We start from the raw sequence: 15,475 nt of genomic DNA, 5'->3' as shown, positions 1-15,475 counted from the left end.
GGCGGATCAGAGCCTTTGGACTCGCCAATGCCCCCGCATTGAAGATTAAGGCATTTACCAAACGGCCGACCCCCTCCTCACGGAAACAGCTTCAACAGCTTTAACAATTCCTTGGGTTTGCCGACTTCTTCCGCCGATTCATCCGAAGGTTAGAAGCCCCCCCCCCTTGACTTACCTCTTCCAAAACCATTCTGATCAGTTCTCCAGTTTGTTGCACGGTGAGCGCACGTTGGAAAGGGAGATGCCCGGCAGCGGTGTGCGAGAACCACGTTGGCGGAGACGCATAAGCGCGTCGGTCGGTTTCCTCTCCCAAGGTGCTTCACTGCATGCGTAAGGGTGAGTGCACCTTTAACCAAATGTCCAGTAACTCCACTGAGTCAGAAGTAAGTCTACATGATGTCAAACAGAATAATACGGTCAAAATGAATTAAAAATTCAATCTCATTATAAGACTAATTTATAAGTTGAGTAAGTAAGTATTTTAACACAGTAAATTATTGAATTGGAAAAGGTTTTAGTTTAATAAGTCCCTTCACTTGAAAGGGGTATGGAGCAGCAGTGTGCATTTGACCGAAAATGTTCTAGTTGAAAACATGTACTTCAACAACATGTGCTGACCTGCGTCATCAACCCGCATTTATTTACTGATATCTTTATTTTTAACAAACAGAAACACAGGGACACAACTAATGCAGCTCTGAGTGTGTGTTGCGCTGTGGGGGAGCTGGTATTAGTCACCAGGAATGGCACAGAGTTTCTCACTCTCTATGAGTGGGTCACTCCATCTGGTGCAGAATATGGAAAAAACATAACATAATGTTTTCTACCAAACGGTAACAACCAAAAGAGCACTTCGTCCTTCCTAGTTTGTTGTCACCAAATGGAAAACTCAGCTGATCATTTGGTTGAATCATTTGTTACTCTTTTAGATTTGCTCTAAATCAGGGGTCGGGAACCTTTTTGACTAAGAGAGCCATGAAAGCAAAAAATGTGGAAATTTATTTCAGTGAGAGCCATATAAAATATTTTAAAAGTGAATTCAACTAAATGTCAGTATAATAAGCCTCTGAATTTATTCTTTTAAATAATGTTGCTATAACACTCACCATTAATGCGACTTCTGGTGCTGCATGGATTTGCTGATGTCTTTGTAGTCGGGTTGGTACTTGGTGAGGTTAAGCTTCATGCAAGCGTTGAGGCTTTCATCCGTTAAACGTGATCGTAGGTTGGACTTGATGTTTTTAAGATGTGAGAATGACTGCTCACATGCATACGTAGATCCAAACATGGTCAATACAGCAATACTCACACGCTGCAGTGTGTGGTATGTGACAGGAAGCGCGTTCCAAGTGTTCGAATTTTGGCGAATGAATATTGCGGCATCGCCCGCAACAAAACAGTGTGAGGTGCCAACATGCCAAGCTGACTTTCAACTGCGTTGGGAAACTTTTTCTTCGGTGCTGCTGGGGTTTGTAATTAACCTTCATGACAACGCGTGATCCAAAGCTCATGTGCATAATAATCATGCAGCGTCAGGCTCAACTCGGGTCGGAACAGACATATGCGGCCCGAGCCTCATTCTACATGGCAGTGGTTTTGAGATTATTTTTTCCTATAGGTCCTAACCCTTCGTCGAAGGGTTAGCTTTGAGCTAATGACCGAGCAGACGCAGTCTCAGACTGATCCAAAAGGGGCGTTTACCTGTTTTACCCAGCAACGGCAAACGTAGGCCAGTATCATCCAATTAAAATAATGGACAATTGCTCCTGCAGCCCTGAACAGGACATGTGCAGTGAAAAATCGATGGATGGATTAAAACAAGTGAGAATATTTTGTTTTATCTGCGAGCCATATGCAATCATCAAAAGAGCCACATCTGGCTCGCGAGCCATAGGTTCCCGACCCCTGCTCTAAATCAACTTCACTAAATAAAATGTTCTAAATATTTTCCTTTACTCCAGATAAATAAGGCATAATAATCAATTATATTCTTTAATATTCCCTAGTTAGAGCTTAATGCTTACCTCTGTTTTACTTTGTCCATTTGTTTCTGTACATCTACGTCGGTTCCACACTCTCATGTCCTTAGCATGAACGCTCTTTAATAACTGTGAGTCTGTGAGTGTGGATACTGATATTTATGTTATCTGATACGGTGCTGGGCAGATTGTACATTGTACATTGGATTTCACAGAGTTTTTATTTATTTCTTGCTGTAACCAGTTGCCTGCTGCTTAATGTAATCCAAAAAAAAGACAATACTCTCGTGGGCCTATAAAAAAGACATTGAGTTAAAGACACTTGAAGCTGCAGAGAACTGCTGAGGGGTATAATTGTATTATATAATACAATTATTATATATTATATTAATTGTATATATATACACGTTTGTATGTGTGATGGCCACAGTCCAACAATGAAAGTTACCTGGTTGCTGAGTTCCACTTCCTGGTCGATCGGATTTAGGTCAGGTGACCGTGACGGCCATTGAACTGAATTAATTCCTCCATCCTCCAGGTACTGCCTGCATACTGTCGCCACATGGGGCATCGTGGTGCTCCAGAAGGAACCCAGGACCTACTGCACCAGCAGAGGGTCTGACAACGGGTCAAGGATTTCACTCCGATACCCAATAGCAGTCAGACTGATGCATTACAGGACGTGCTGCAATGAGGCGCCCTCATCAAGTCTGTTTCTGATCGAATGACTATTGCACTTTCTTGTTTCTTGCTCTTGCTTACTGAGTTTGTATCCTTATGGTTGAATGCACTTATTGTAAGTTGCTTTGGATAAAAGTGTCAACTAAATGACATGTAATGTAATGTATGAATGGGCAGAAACGAATATTCAGAGGTTCACTCAAAATATTCAAAATATTCAAGGTTTAAGACCTGTCGAAATGACCTGGCTTCTCACAGGAAATACCCCCCGAACTTCAGCAAGCAGCTGACTGGACAACTCACCGCTGAAACAAACATGTTTACCTCATGTTGTCAAATGTGGATTTTCCATTGAACTAAGATATTATTGACCCAATCTCCAGGTTTTAACCATATTAATACAAGGTGTACACAAACATAACTTAAAATAAAAAAATAACTCTCACTATGGAGTAACTCATTTTTACAGTACCACTGCAATTTAATATCCTGCTTGTCCATTGGCTGCAAAGTGTCTGTTAAAATCTCCATGTGAACATATCAAATAATATTCGGGTCAACAGTTCAACCAGTTTTCTAAATCCGAGTTTAAGGTATACTTTAACTACAAGTAACCATGGCAACAGTATTGATGCTTCAGTCTAGGTTCTCTGTCAAGTCACTCAGTTATGTCTATAACCCTCTCAAGAAGCTCTACAGCCACCTAAAGGCCTCCCTTAACCTTCCTTAACCTCCTTTAACCTTCCTTAACCTCTTCCAGGACCTCGATCACCTCAGAGACCCCCTAATGCCACGTTATTTCCTCCTCAAGCACCATATAACCTGGAAAGTCCCCTCAAGGACCTCAGGAAGCTCCTCACTGAATAATTGCCCAGGAAGCACTATTGTGGTATGAACCATTCTCCCTCCTAAAGCCAGCAGCTTGCTCACTGCTCCTTGGCGGCTTTTTTGCTGCAAAATCATTGTCAAAATGATCGATGCGGTTTAATGGTCATCTTATTTGCACAATACTGCTATGAAGCTAGAATATAGATATGAAACACTTGACATTTTTGTTCAGTGGTACTTCTGCTAAAGTAGAACATATCAGCAATCATTGAAGATAGCGGTTAACTAATAAATCTGCTGCTGAGTTAAAGATCATACCAAAAGCCCAGTTCATGAGTTCTATTTAAAAAATATATTTTATTTCACAGAGGACTTGGACGTCTTCAGATGTTCATTTCCTGAAAGATTGAGACAAAGTAAGACAAGCTTTCACGACCCAACAGCCAGATAAAAGAGGGGAAACAATGGCACTTCTAACTGTTAAAAGTATATTCAGATAAAAGGAAAGCTAAGAAACTCTCATGTTTACCAACCACGGCTGAACTTCAGCAACAGACATGTAAAAAGGTTTTCATTTGTTATGTAATGGTCCTTTAGCTTTGTTAAATCACATAGTGGACTTGTAGTAAAAGAAAAGGTAATAAGTTTACAGCGATCAGATTACAAAACAAATTTTTTTTGTTAAAAATTCAAACTTCATCATCAGTCATTTTGAGCATCACTCTGTAACAGAAGGTAATGGAATCGCTAGTTTTTGCTTTGAGCGATTAGAAAACTTCTTGTCTCCTATCTTTGTTACTTTTGTTACAACTACACGCGGTACAAAGAGAGTTTAAACAGGTAATTTACTAACACAGTATTTTAATATTAATAGGAAATATTCTTGGTGAAAATTCAATTCAAAAAGTCAATTAATCTGTCAAAAAATGTGTTGTATCTTTTCAAATTTAGATTCTCTTCAAGCCACATTTGCCAGATTTTCTTCTAATAAACTGCTGTCCAGATTCAAATTGTCCTAACTTTGACTTTCTGTATTGTAAACTCCTCCGGCTGTAGGATTGACTCTTGTTTGTGCGACCACATAAATCCCTCCAAACACTCATTTGTCCTGATCTGCTCCCCGCTCACTCTGACCGGGAGTGCAACAATGTGGCAAACTGCTCCAAGTAAACCCTCTTAACGTAAGTTCTACATGTTCTCCTGGGCTCCTGCTCCTCAGCGGTCCTCGCTGCCGGGGCGTCCTTCTCCTGACTTGGCAGCGGCCAAAGCAACAGCTATCTGGCAGCCATTTGTGACGTGACTCATGACCTTCAGTTTGAGCTGCTTGACCTGCTGCCGCAGCATGGCCGCGGTGGAGGCCAAGTCCGAGTTCTGGTTCTTCAGAACCTTCACTTTCTCCTCCAGCCGCGAAATACGCTCCAGCTTTCGCTTGCGGCACTTGGATGCTGCGATGCGGTTGCGGAGCTTCTTGCGTTCTGCTTTGATCTGCTCATGCGTCTCAAGGTCGATCGGGGCGAGGGAGGGTGGAGACATGGAGTCACCCGGCAGGTGAGGCGCCTCGGGGACGATCTGAGGGGTGTCCACGCTTCGGATTTGGGGTTGAGGGGCTCCACCGCCGCCTTGGCCAGCGCTACAAACGTATGCTATCTGCCCCCCAGGATACGGCATGTGGCTCGGATTGTAGCTGCTGAGATTGGTGTAGATCGGCATGTCTCCTCCAGACACCAGGTTCCTCTGATAGGACGCTTGCAGGGAGATGCTGGAGGGTGAGGACGGGGACACGTGGCCGCCTCCTACGAGCTGGTTCTGCTTGTGAAGGTCGGCGAGCGCTTTCACAAAGCCGTCAGCAAATCCTTCTTGCTCGTTGGTGGCCTGGTTGCGGTATATGAAGGGGTTGCCGGAGTTTGACACGGGGCTGGTGGTGACGAGTCCCTGGTGGGACTGGATCATCAGGTGTTCCAGGTCGGGGGGTGCCAGCTTTAGCGAGCTAACGTCCGCCGAAGGCACAACCGACGTCAACAAAGAGCCGTTGCATGCGAGCCCCACATTGTGGTGGTTGGTGACTCTCCCGCCCGCTGCCCCGCCGCTGGGGAAGTGATGACTGCCCACCACTGGCGCGGCCTTCTTGCTCGCCAGTACCTTGTTTCCTGGGTAACGGTCGTATTCTGCGAACTGGCTGAAGCCGGCGATGGCAGCGGAGTCGTCGTGGTAGAAAGGAGTCTCCATCTTGGCTGTCATTGATGGAGAAGAGTCTCAAAGTTAATTTTCATAATCAGCTTAGCCTAAATATCAGAGGGGATTGAAACGTTCCACTGACGCTGGCGGCTAGAGGATGTAGGTAGAAGAAAAAGGAGAAGAGACGGCCGGCGCCTGCAGCAAAAACAGGGGGAGAAAGAAGACTGAGAGATGACTGGGGTGTAAACTCAGAGGTGTGGCTTAAACCTCGAGTGGTGTTGCTCTACGTATGTGTGAGTGTGAGTGCGTTTGAGCGTTTTAGGTTTGCATTCATCATGTGATTTATTTATGTTTCAGTTTCTTCTAATATTATTAAATCAGCACAATTCATTTTTTTGATGAACTTCTTTTTTATTTATAATTTGGCGTCCTGCATCACCTGCAGCCGCTTGTCGTGGTCCCAGCGGACATCGGGCAGGAAGAAGGTGACGACTGACACGCAGAGACAGAAACACAACACATTTCCACAACATTTTTCAAATAAATTTGCACCGCGGTACCATAGAATAACCAGTGTACGGGAGTCTGCACCGAGGTACTGCTTTCATTAAAAAAAAACATGGTACATTTTGGGCATTAAAAAAGTATTTAAGTATTTACATCTGTGTTAGCCAGCTGTTTTTTGTGTGGATGATTAAATTGGACGGCTACTGGTCTTGCAACACGAACAAAATATTTCCGAAGGTAATATCATAAACAGAGAGGATATTATTAAAAAGACTGGAAAATAAATCATTTTTTTCTTCTTATTTTTAACCAAAATATTGTTCATCTCTTTGTGGCCATAATGAACATTATAGAGTTTACAGTGAACATACATGTGTGCGTGTTAATATTGTTTTAAAACAGATTTAGAAAAAGCATGATTAATAGATAATAGAAGATTAATAGAAGATAACACACATCTCACATCACAAGATGATCAAATACTTGATTGCGCAAGCAGTCAAACACTAACTTGTTTGAGTCTGATAATCTCCAGCTGCATGATGGTGTTAGACCCCTCTGATGCTGCCTGCCTGCCTGATATATATATATATATATATATATATATATATATATATATATATAACACGCATGAGCTGGCTGTATACACAAAAGATGTTTTAATTGATCCATATTCCTATTCTAAAAGAATCTAGCAAACATCAGAGTTGTTATCTACGCCAAATTCAGTCAGTGCTCTCTGGTGGGAAAACTATGAAATGACCACATTTCTTCTACAGTTGCGACACAGAACTGTTGTACTGTATCTCCACTGCTTTGTTCTTGTTATTTACTACACTTCAAAGGGATTTGTAGTATTTGCTTCATTTATTTCAAAGTCAGAATTACTTCAATTTCAATCAAAATACCTGATCAGTCAAGACGATAGGACGACAGGTTGATCTAATAACAATAGTTCATGTGGAGCGAACACCATCTCTGTCCTACGTTCTCATTCCCAGTAACTTCAGACCTGCATCTGATGCGTCAGCAAAACCCTCCAACCCTATGAAGACGAGGAATCTAAAGGTAACTAGTTACTAGTCACTAGTTAAAACCAACAGTAATATTGTTTGTTGAGGGTTATACTCACAGAAAGAGGCAGAAAGCTGCTGAATGATCCAAGAACAGACGGATTGAGTCAGACGTCCAGTGCCGCCTCCCTCTCTCTCTCTCTCTCCCTCTCTCTCTCTCTCCCTCTCTCCCTCTCTCTCTCCCTCTCTCTCTCTCTCTCTCCCTCTCTCTCTCTACCTCTCTCTCTCTACCTCTCTCTCTCTCTCTCTCTCCCTCTCTCTCTCCCTCTCTCTCTCTACCTCTCTCTCTCTCTCTCTCTCTCCCTCTCTCTCTCTACCTCTCCCTCTCTCTCTCTCTCTCTCTCTCCCCCTCTCTCTCTCCCTCCCTCTCCCTCTCCCTCTCTCTCTCCCTCTCTCTACCTCTCTCTCTCCCTCCCTCTCTCTCTCTCTCCCTCTCTACCTCTCTCTACCTCTCTCTCTCTCTCTCTCCCTCTCTACCTCTCTCTCTCTCCCTCTCTCCACCTCTCTCCCCCCCCTCTCTCTACCTCTCCCCCCCCCTCTCTCTTTCTCCCCCCTCTCTCTACCTCTCCCCCCCCCCCCTCTCTCTCTCTGTTGGTTTGTGACGATGGGTTTGTATCTGTTTCTGTGGCTGACAAAGTTGTTTTTATTTCATTTATTATTCTATTTTCTTTTCTCAAGGCTGAACCGATAAAATGACTTTGCAAGTGGAGAAAAAAAGGGATTTTGAAAACTCAAACTCAAAGAATGCTGAGACTGGGTCATCGGTCTGAATCGTAATTAAAAAACAATAATGACATCAAATAATAATTATAGTCACAATTCAATGTTATAATTATACTTATGGTACTAATAATAATTACTAGTATTATTATAGACAGATGATGTTGTTTTGCAGGACTAATAAGTGAGACGCGGGTCGTTTAGCCAATTACTTATTTTTCATGTCAAATCAATCAAATCACTTTGATCAGTCAGTTTGTCAGTTATTGTCATACTGCATCATGTGACAAAACCCGCCTAAATGATTGTCAATAGCACACTAGTTGTCTATCTTAGTGATTATACTCCAGTCTTCCATGCAGAGGCTCCGTTAACCAAAATGAATTAATAGCTGATACACATAAACACTGCACTGCACACATGTGGTCACTCAGCAACTAACACATTATGTTCACTGAGCGAGGCTCGTTAAACTTCACTCAACTGCACGACAAATAATTGAGATAACTTTCCTCCTGTTGTTGAAGCTCCTCCAGCTGAATAAGGAGAGCAAAAGCGTCCTAACGTTAATCCTTCTTCTCCTACGTTCTGTGCCAGACTTATTCAGTCTAAAGATGGATAGATAGATACTTTATTGATCCCTCAAGAGGGACATTTTGGTCCAAGATGCACTTAAGTAACAGCAGATCCTCACAGATCCGGGATCAAACCCTTGTGATTGTCCTCAGGCAGATCCAGTACACATGCTTTGGGCCTGTCCTGGACTAGAACATTCATTGATATTTGAACTAGTTCTATGGAGTACGGTGCGACAGCGCCCCCTTGTGGCAGCCTTTGGAATCCCGGCCACACCACGGCACCGGAGACGGATGTTATTGCGTTAAACGCGCTCCTGGTGAGTCAGAGTCTCGAAAAAATGAAATTTGCACTTGCTTTCTGTTATGATTATTTCATGAAGAAATCTTTCATCTTTATCCGTCAGTTGCCCACCGAATGAGACACACGGAGGTCATTGTTACGGATTTATCCGGCTCTCTGTCTAATTAACTGTAACTCAACTCAACTACTCAGTTTAACAAACACTGTACTACAAATGAGTCGAACCCAGGATGGTCTTGCTGTGAACAACGCTCGCCACAAAACGTTACGCCTTTGTTGCCTGTTGCTGGGGTGAAAAGCATCAGAGAATGAACGAATGTGCGAACGTATCGGCCTGTTTCTAAATCCACTGAGTGCGTTTAGTCACCGTGTGTCTCAGTGTGGCTTCTTTGGTTGTGTTTCTGATCCAGGCACAGACACCATGGAAGGTTCCCAGTGTTGATGTCCTGATCCTTATTGTCTCTCTGCATTTGGATCCTCACCCGACAACCACTTAGTGAAGAGAAATGACATTGTGCAACAATTATCTTCAGCTCATAACTTCCAATAAGGTACCAACTGCTATGAGGCGCAGAATGTAAATGTGTACGTTGGGTGACGTAGGATATGGATTAAGATTGGTTGATTGGTTTGGGCCGGACTAAACCTGACATTTCTACAGCGATTGTTCCAATAAATTCATATCGTGGATTGTATGGCGCTCAGGTTTCTCCGAGCCCGGCCAGAGAAACGCTGAATCATGTGATGCTTTGCAGATACTTTATTACACAAATAACAGTTACTAAAAAATAGTACTCTTGCAGTAAAACCAGTGTGTCAAAATAAATATCAGATAGCCCACACGTGACTGCAACATTGGAATGCAATTTCTCGCGCATGCCATTAACGAAGTCATCCATACAAAGTGTAATATCACGAATACAGATCGGTACATATAGTAGATATTGATAGAATAGAAATATTTAATGGTCTGAGAAATGTAAACGAAATTTAAGAATAGCTGACGAAATATCGAGGACATTAAAAGAAACCCGAGGATACAGAAGTGAATATTTGGATTTGGCAAGCGACCTACTCCCTATGCAACCAGTTGTGTGTGTGTTGGATCGTCTTTTATTAATTGACATTCATTGTTGTATAATTATTGGTGTTACTCATGTCCTTGATTCCGATGCACTTTGAGGCCTGTGACTGATGGTTTGAGTGAAGCATGTTTCTTACCATCGAAGTTCACTTGTGTTGTAAAGAAACAGTGGGACATTTGATGTGCCCACGAATGATTGACTAACAAATCAAATTACAATTTAAGGAAGAATATCATGAACTTCTCACCGGTTCATCGGCACTGGATCATTAGTAGCTTTGGGTTTTGAATAAAATATATTTCCATTGATCAGTTTGAGCTAAAGGGAACACGGATGGATAATTATCAATACTTTGACATTTTTCAGATGATTAATCCAGAAACTGCCAGATTATTCAGCGAAATAAATCATTTAAGGACATGTAGTGCAGATTTTTTCAAATGACTACAATGTTTGTTCATTAAAGAACAATGTTCTTTGTAATGAACTACTCCACCAACTCCACCATAGTAAGTTTTGACCGCAGTGCTTGCATTTCAAAAGAGAGCACAAAAATACCGATGATTTCTTAGTAATGAGTTTAAAACTTCCACTTCGATGTGGTTAATTAATGTAAAGTTTCTTTATAATGTTGGAAGTTTGTAAGATCGATGTAATAGTTACAGTGCTTGAGACTTGGCTGTTTGATTGGCATTGTGCACACACAAATATACAGACATAAATATACATATAATAATATCCATTTTCTGTTCCCTTGAATGGAAGAGAAATAAATTCAGTAGTAGCTTTAGCAGCTGCAGCTGTTCTCATCTCAGGTACATTTTGTAATGGCAAGTGCTTAAGAAAGGCAGAATACAGACGTAAAAAGGCACAAAATACAAGTGAATAGTTACTGAACTAAAACTTGGCGCAAACAATCATGTGGATCTAAATTGCTGTGTTGCTTTAATAGAGTAAAACCAAACAGCCTGAACAATATGCAATATCAGCGTTGTTATTAAACCACTTATATTTAAGATCAAAATGCATCCGGTTAATCCTGCTCGACTTAATTCCTACTCAGATATTGAAATGAAAAAAACAGTATTTTCATGTTTAGTTCGGACTCAAATTAAAACCCTGAACAGCAAAATAAACAGCCGACAGGTGACTTGTGACGTTAAAATCCAACCGTAGATCTGGACGATATTGACACGCATGTTATAAGTGATTAAGGGGGATTTCATGTGAAGGGGCACCAGGTAGACAAAGTGAATTTCAGCGCCAGGAGAAAGCAAACTGTGACCGTGTGATGCTCACGGTGTTGCCATGACAACACAACCCTTCAGGCTGTGAAACAGGTACCGTTGACTACAGATAATAATGTAACTTTGAAATACTTCTGTGTCTAATGAAGTTATTTTGGGAAGTCGTATGAATAAAAATACAGCTTAGATCTGTTTTCATCTGCTTCAAATAAAAAAAATAACTTGATTGGAGAATTTCATTGATATTTTTCAAATCCCTGAACATCGGCGGAATCTGACAGCACACATTTCTAACATTTGTCCAGGACTTTGTGCTGATAATTACACCAGAGGCAGTTTGATTGGGGGAAACAACCTGTCGTAGCGACTTCTGAATTTTGTCAACAAGGCTGTATCAAGTCTGCGGTCAATCTCATGAAGGTTACATCGAAGTTATGCTCTTTTATACAACCTATTTTTAATCATATAAACAACGAGATTGGCAGCCAACACAACAGCAATACACATGATGAATAACGTACATCTTGGCGGCGTAAGCAGGAGATTGGCGCCTAAGACGAGGGCGGAGGAGGTGGCAGAGCGGAGTACTCCTCGTTCTCCGAGTCGCTGCTGCCCGCCTCGTTCCTCTCCTGGTCGCTGCCTTCGGTGCTCAGCTGGTCGAAGCCCTGGCGACTGTAACCCTTGCGGGACGCAAAGAAGTTCCCCAGGTTCAGACCGCCGACAGCTTTACCTTGCAGGAGGGAAATACGATCACATCACAATCAATGACGATTGTCTGCGGTTTCCAAAAACACAAATGGAATCTCACGGACACTCGGGCGTGAAACGGGTCGATGAAAACAGGAAGTTTACCAAGCAAATTGGGTTCACAATCCAATTGCTCTTTGGAAATATATTATTAAGAAATCATGAATCACTTAAAGGCGCCACGCAGCATTGATGCAGCCGCTTATCTACCCAAACAACCAGTGGAGCCAGACTTCAGCAAACTACATTGGACGTGGATAAAGAAGCAAGCTCAGAGATCCTCACTGCTGAACATATGCTGCATTAAGCTTTGTGCTGTTCCCTGATTTACATGCATGTTAACTTGCATGTTGCAATACACTTGTTTTTAATTCATAATTCAATTTATAATGTGATTAATTAACAATCACAAAGGATTACATCTTTTCATCTTGGCCCAGCACTAATTAGAATATCCATTGTATCACATTACATCACATGTACTGTATCGTCACAAGGGGATGGAGAAGGACATCGGATCGCGATTTGCTTGCAAATTCACAGCCCTACTGGATTATTTATTATTAGGTAATAGAAGTCCAATCCACGTCCCCTGAAATCAAATCAGACAGATGACGGAGTCATTCCCACCCGCCCATCATCCATGACAGGAGCCACCACATCCGGGTTGTTTTAGCGAGATACGCGTCGCTATTGTCATGTTTCTGTTCATCTTCTTATGAAGGCAAATCAATGTCAAAACCTGAGAGCATTCTCTCGATTATCGAGCAGAATAGTAAAGCACCAAGTGTATATTTTATTGTACAAAACACACGTGCGAGTGACTTAATTCATACGCCAATGAGAAATAAAATAGAAAGAATAAAATACAAACGTGTAAATATTGAAATTCAAAAAGATGAATTAATTAATCAAAAGAATCAACATATACACTTATATAATGTGTTTGCAGATTTAGTTTCAAGGCTTTAAACTAATATTAATATGTTAATAATTCATATAAACTATTAATAATAATATTGTTCTCTTTGACAAAATCTGGCTTGAAGTTGGTAAAGTATATTTATAATATAGATTAATAAAATAAACAGCTTAAGGTCACCAACGAGTGTAGGGGCAATGAGACCCAGCCTGGGTGAAAAAGGGATTGATGGTAAATAACATACCTCTTATTTTTCCCAAGATCCCTCTCACAGAACCGGGTTCCGTTTTCACCTCAAACGCATCTGAAAACAAACAATATTTAATAACTACAAAACTTTGCATTTCCAGTTGTAGCTGGTGTGGTTGCTACTGCGTGGAGACATGGCAATATATATATATATATATATATATATATATATATATATATATATATATATATATATATATATATATATATACACACACATATACATACATACATACATACATACATACACACACACACGTAGTAGTAGTATCAGTGGTACAGTAATGGAAGTAATTAGAAGTAGCAGTAGAACTCCTAGTAATAACATTTGAAGTAGTGTTAAAGTACTAATAGCCGATCGAGTACAATTTAAGTCAACTGAATTTAATAATAAATATATAAATATAAATAAATCATTAAAGATAATTTAGTTCGGTCAGAAATAGGAATCAAATGGCTTTTAAGAAAACGTTTACCGTCTGCTTTCTTTAAGAAATCTATTAGCAGATCTAATGTTCCCTTCCTCTCCGAGGTCCTTGAGGACTCGTCTTGTTGGAGACCAGAACGCTCAGCTGCCATTAAAGGAACCACACTCAGCTGGTTTACGTGGCATTCGTCGGATTGTTGGGAGGACGGTGTGATGTGCAAACATTGTTAATGTTGTTACGTGATCATGGAAGAACGGAGGAACCAGTGGTGCTACGGTGACGACACATTGAGCCAAGCTGCTCGCGGCTTAACCTCATAAGTACGACTACACTTGTTGTGTTGTGACTCACAACACAACAACTTAAGCCGTCCAAGCCTTTCACACTAAACAAGTGTCTCAATGGCAAAATATGCTCAATGCACAAGACGTGTGGTCATTCTGCACCTCAGACGAAAGCCGGTTGGAGTGAAACAGCATCCTGCTGTAACTCCTGCAGCTCTCCTGCTTGTTACCCGTCACCCAGCGGGACGAGCTCGTAGTAACAGCAGGGAAGCAGGGAGGGCTGGATAGTGTGTGCGTAGTGTGTAGGGTGAACGCACAACGTGGGGAAGCAACACCGAGCCCTCATTTCGGTGTGCTGGGCTGTTTCAATGCTCAGGACCTTCTTTCTATTCTCAGCTGAAGACCTTTTGTGGCCTAACGTGGATTCATTGATGGCTCATACATACGGTTTTTTCTACAGCAGATGAAGACTCCGACGAAGATGACCACCAGCAGCGGGATGAGCAGCAGGGTGGTGATGACCGCTGGGAGAACCGCCTGCTCTCTGCCGGGCTTGGCTGCACTCTTCTTCTTCTTCTCCTCCTCGTCCTCGTCCTGAGGTCCAGGCTGAAGGGACACGGTTTGCTTCTCCTGGACGGCTGCTGTCTTTGACACGTTGTACTCCGGCCTCACTTTGGTTTGGACAAACGTCTCAATTTCTAGAAAGATACATGCGCTTTATCCAAAAGGAAGTGTCTTTTTGGACCACTCCGCTACACAAGTTCTGACGTGATGCTTCGAGGTTCAGGCTGAACACGAACAACTCAACTGAATACTTACCATCGAGTTCTTCAACCTCGATTCCAGCCTTCTTGACAGAGCGATGTGACTCTTGAAATGGAAATGAAAAAAAACATATTTTGTTTCTATCCAGTGGTCGATGCTGGTTAATATCACATTTCATGTCATTTGGCTGACGCTTTGATCCAAAGCGACTTACAATAAGTGCTTTCAACCATAAGAACACAAACTCAGAGCAGCAAGACACAAGAAAGCGCAATTTCCTCAAATAAGCCAATTTACAATTTGCTATAGATAAGTGGTGTTACAAGTACAGTGTAAGTGCTACAGTTAGTTGGTGTGTTCGTGGAGGTAGAGTGTGAAGAGGTGTGTCTTTAGTCTGAAGATGTGAAGGCTCTCTGTGGTCCTGATGAAGCTGAGCTTACTCTCATTGGTGAACTTGAAGACCGATCCACTGCCGACATCCCCGACAAAGACGCTTCCACCCTTGGTTTCAACTATGTCGTGAGGCATTTTAAATTCCTGCGAATGAAGGAAAATACAGAATAACGTTAATAGCGACCTGTTGTTGTCGTCTTCTAAAGGATCAGCCGGCATTCAAACTGGCAACATACAGGAAAGGAAAAAAGCAAAAGCAATCCACAGTGTAGTGGTATAGAAATCCTTCTAAAGGGTTCAAATGTAATAGAGCCGGTCCCGTTGTGGGACATTAGTGTTGTTGCTGCAGGACACGGTCCAACCAGAGGTTCGGAGCCCTAACGGAGGGAAGTGGACACAGGAATCCTTCTACGTGATGAAAACACTGCATACGGTCAAGAGTGCAAACCATCTGCAGCGTAAGGACTGTACAGCTGGTGTTAAGGTGAGTGGTTTACCCAAAAGTTCTTGACA

General features: G+C 42.0%; 2 protein-coding genes across 17 annotated transcripts in view; both read right to left on the bottom strand.

The window, feature by feature from the left end:
• Positions 1-3,821: 3,821 nt before the first annotated feature.
• On the bottom strand, positions 3,822-7,409 carry june (JunE proto-oncogene, AP-1 transcription factor subunit). 2 transcript variants are annotated; one of them, XM_040196976.2, is made up of 2 exons: positions 7,303-7,409; positions 3,822-5,858 (listed from the first exon to the last, which is right to left on the bottom strand). In XM_040196976.2, exon 2 carries the CDS (start codon positions 5,724-5,726, stop codon positions 4,704-4,706), a length of 1,023 nt encoding a protein of 340 aa, XP_040052910.1. In that variant the 5' UTR covers positions 5,727-5,858; positions 7,303-7,409; the 3' UTR covers positions 3,822-4,703. The 2 variants fall into 2 exon arrangements, with proteins under 2 accessions (XP_040052910.1, XP_040052911.1); XM_040196977.2 differs by having other exon boundaries at positions 3,822-5,719; positions 7,303-7,401.
• A 2,178-nt stretch (positions 7,410-9,587) lies between these two features.
• The window catches only part of pam (peptidylglycine alpha-amidating monooxygenase), a 31,495-nt gene continuing 25,607 nt past the window's right edge, over positions 9,588-15,475 (bottom strand). For 13 of the 15 annotated variants that reach the window (XM_078088347.1, XM_078088355.1, XM_078088346.1 and 10 more), the window contains 5 exons: positions 15,010-15,106; positions 14,624-14,674; positions 14,251-14,502; positions 13,088-13,147; positions 9,588-11,904 (listed from right to left, as the gene is read on the bottom strand). In XM_078088347.1, coding sequence (XP_077944473.1) covers positions 11,726-11,904; positions 13,088-13,147; positions 14,251-14,502; positions 14,624-14,674; positions 15,010-15,106 — 639 coding nt within the window. In that variant the 3' untranslated portion in view covers positions 9,588-11,725. The remainder of the gene's footprint in view (positions 11,905-13,087; positions 13,148-14,250; positions 14,503-14,623; positions 14,675-15,009; positions 15,107-15,475) is intronic. The other 2 variants (XM_078088342.1, XM_078088349.1) reach the window with 1 other exon arrangement.

The sequence above is a fragment of the Gasterosteus aculeatus genome, chromosome 14 (genome assembly GCF_964276395.1).
Source record: "Gasterosteus aculeatus chromosome 14, fGasAcu3.hap1.1, whole genome shotgun sequence".
NCBI lineage: Eukaryota > Metazoa > Chordata > Actinopteri > Perciformes > Gasterosteidae > Gasterosteus > Gasterosteus aculeatus.
This window is presented reverse-complemented; position numbering and strand designations above follow the sequence as displayed.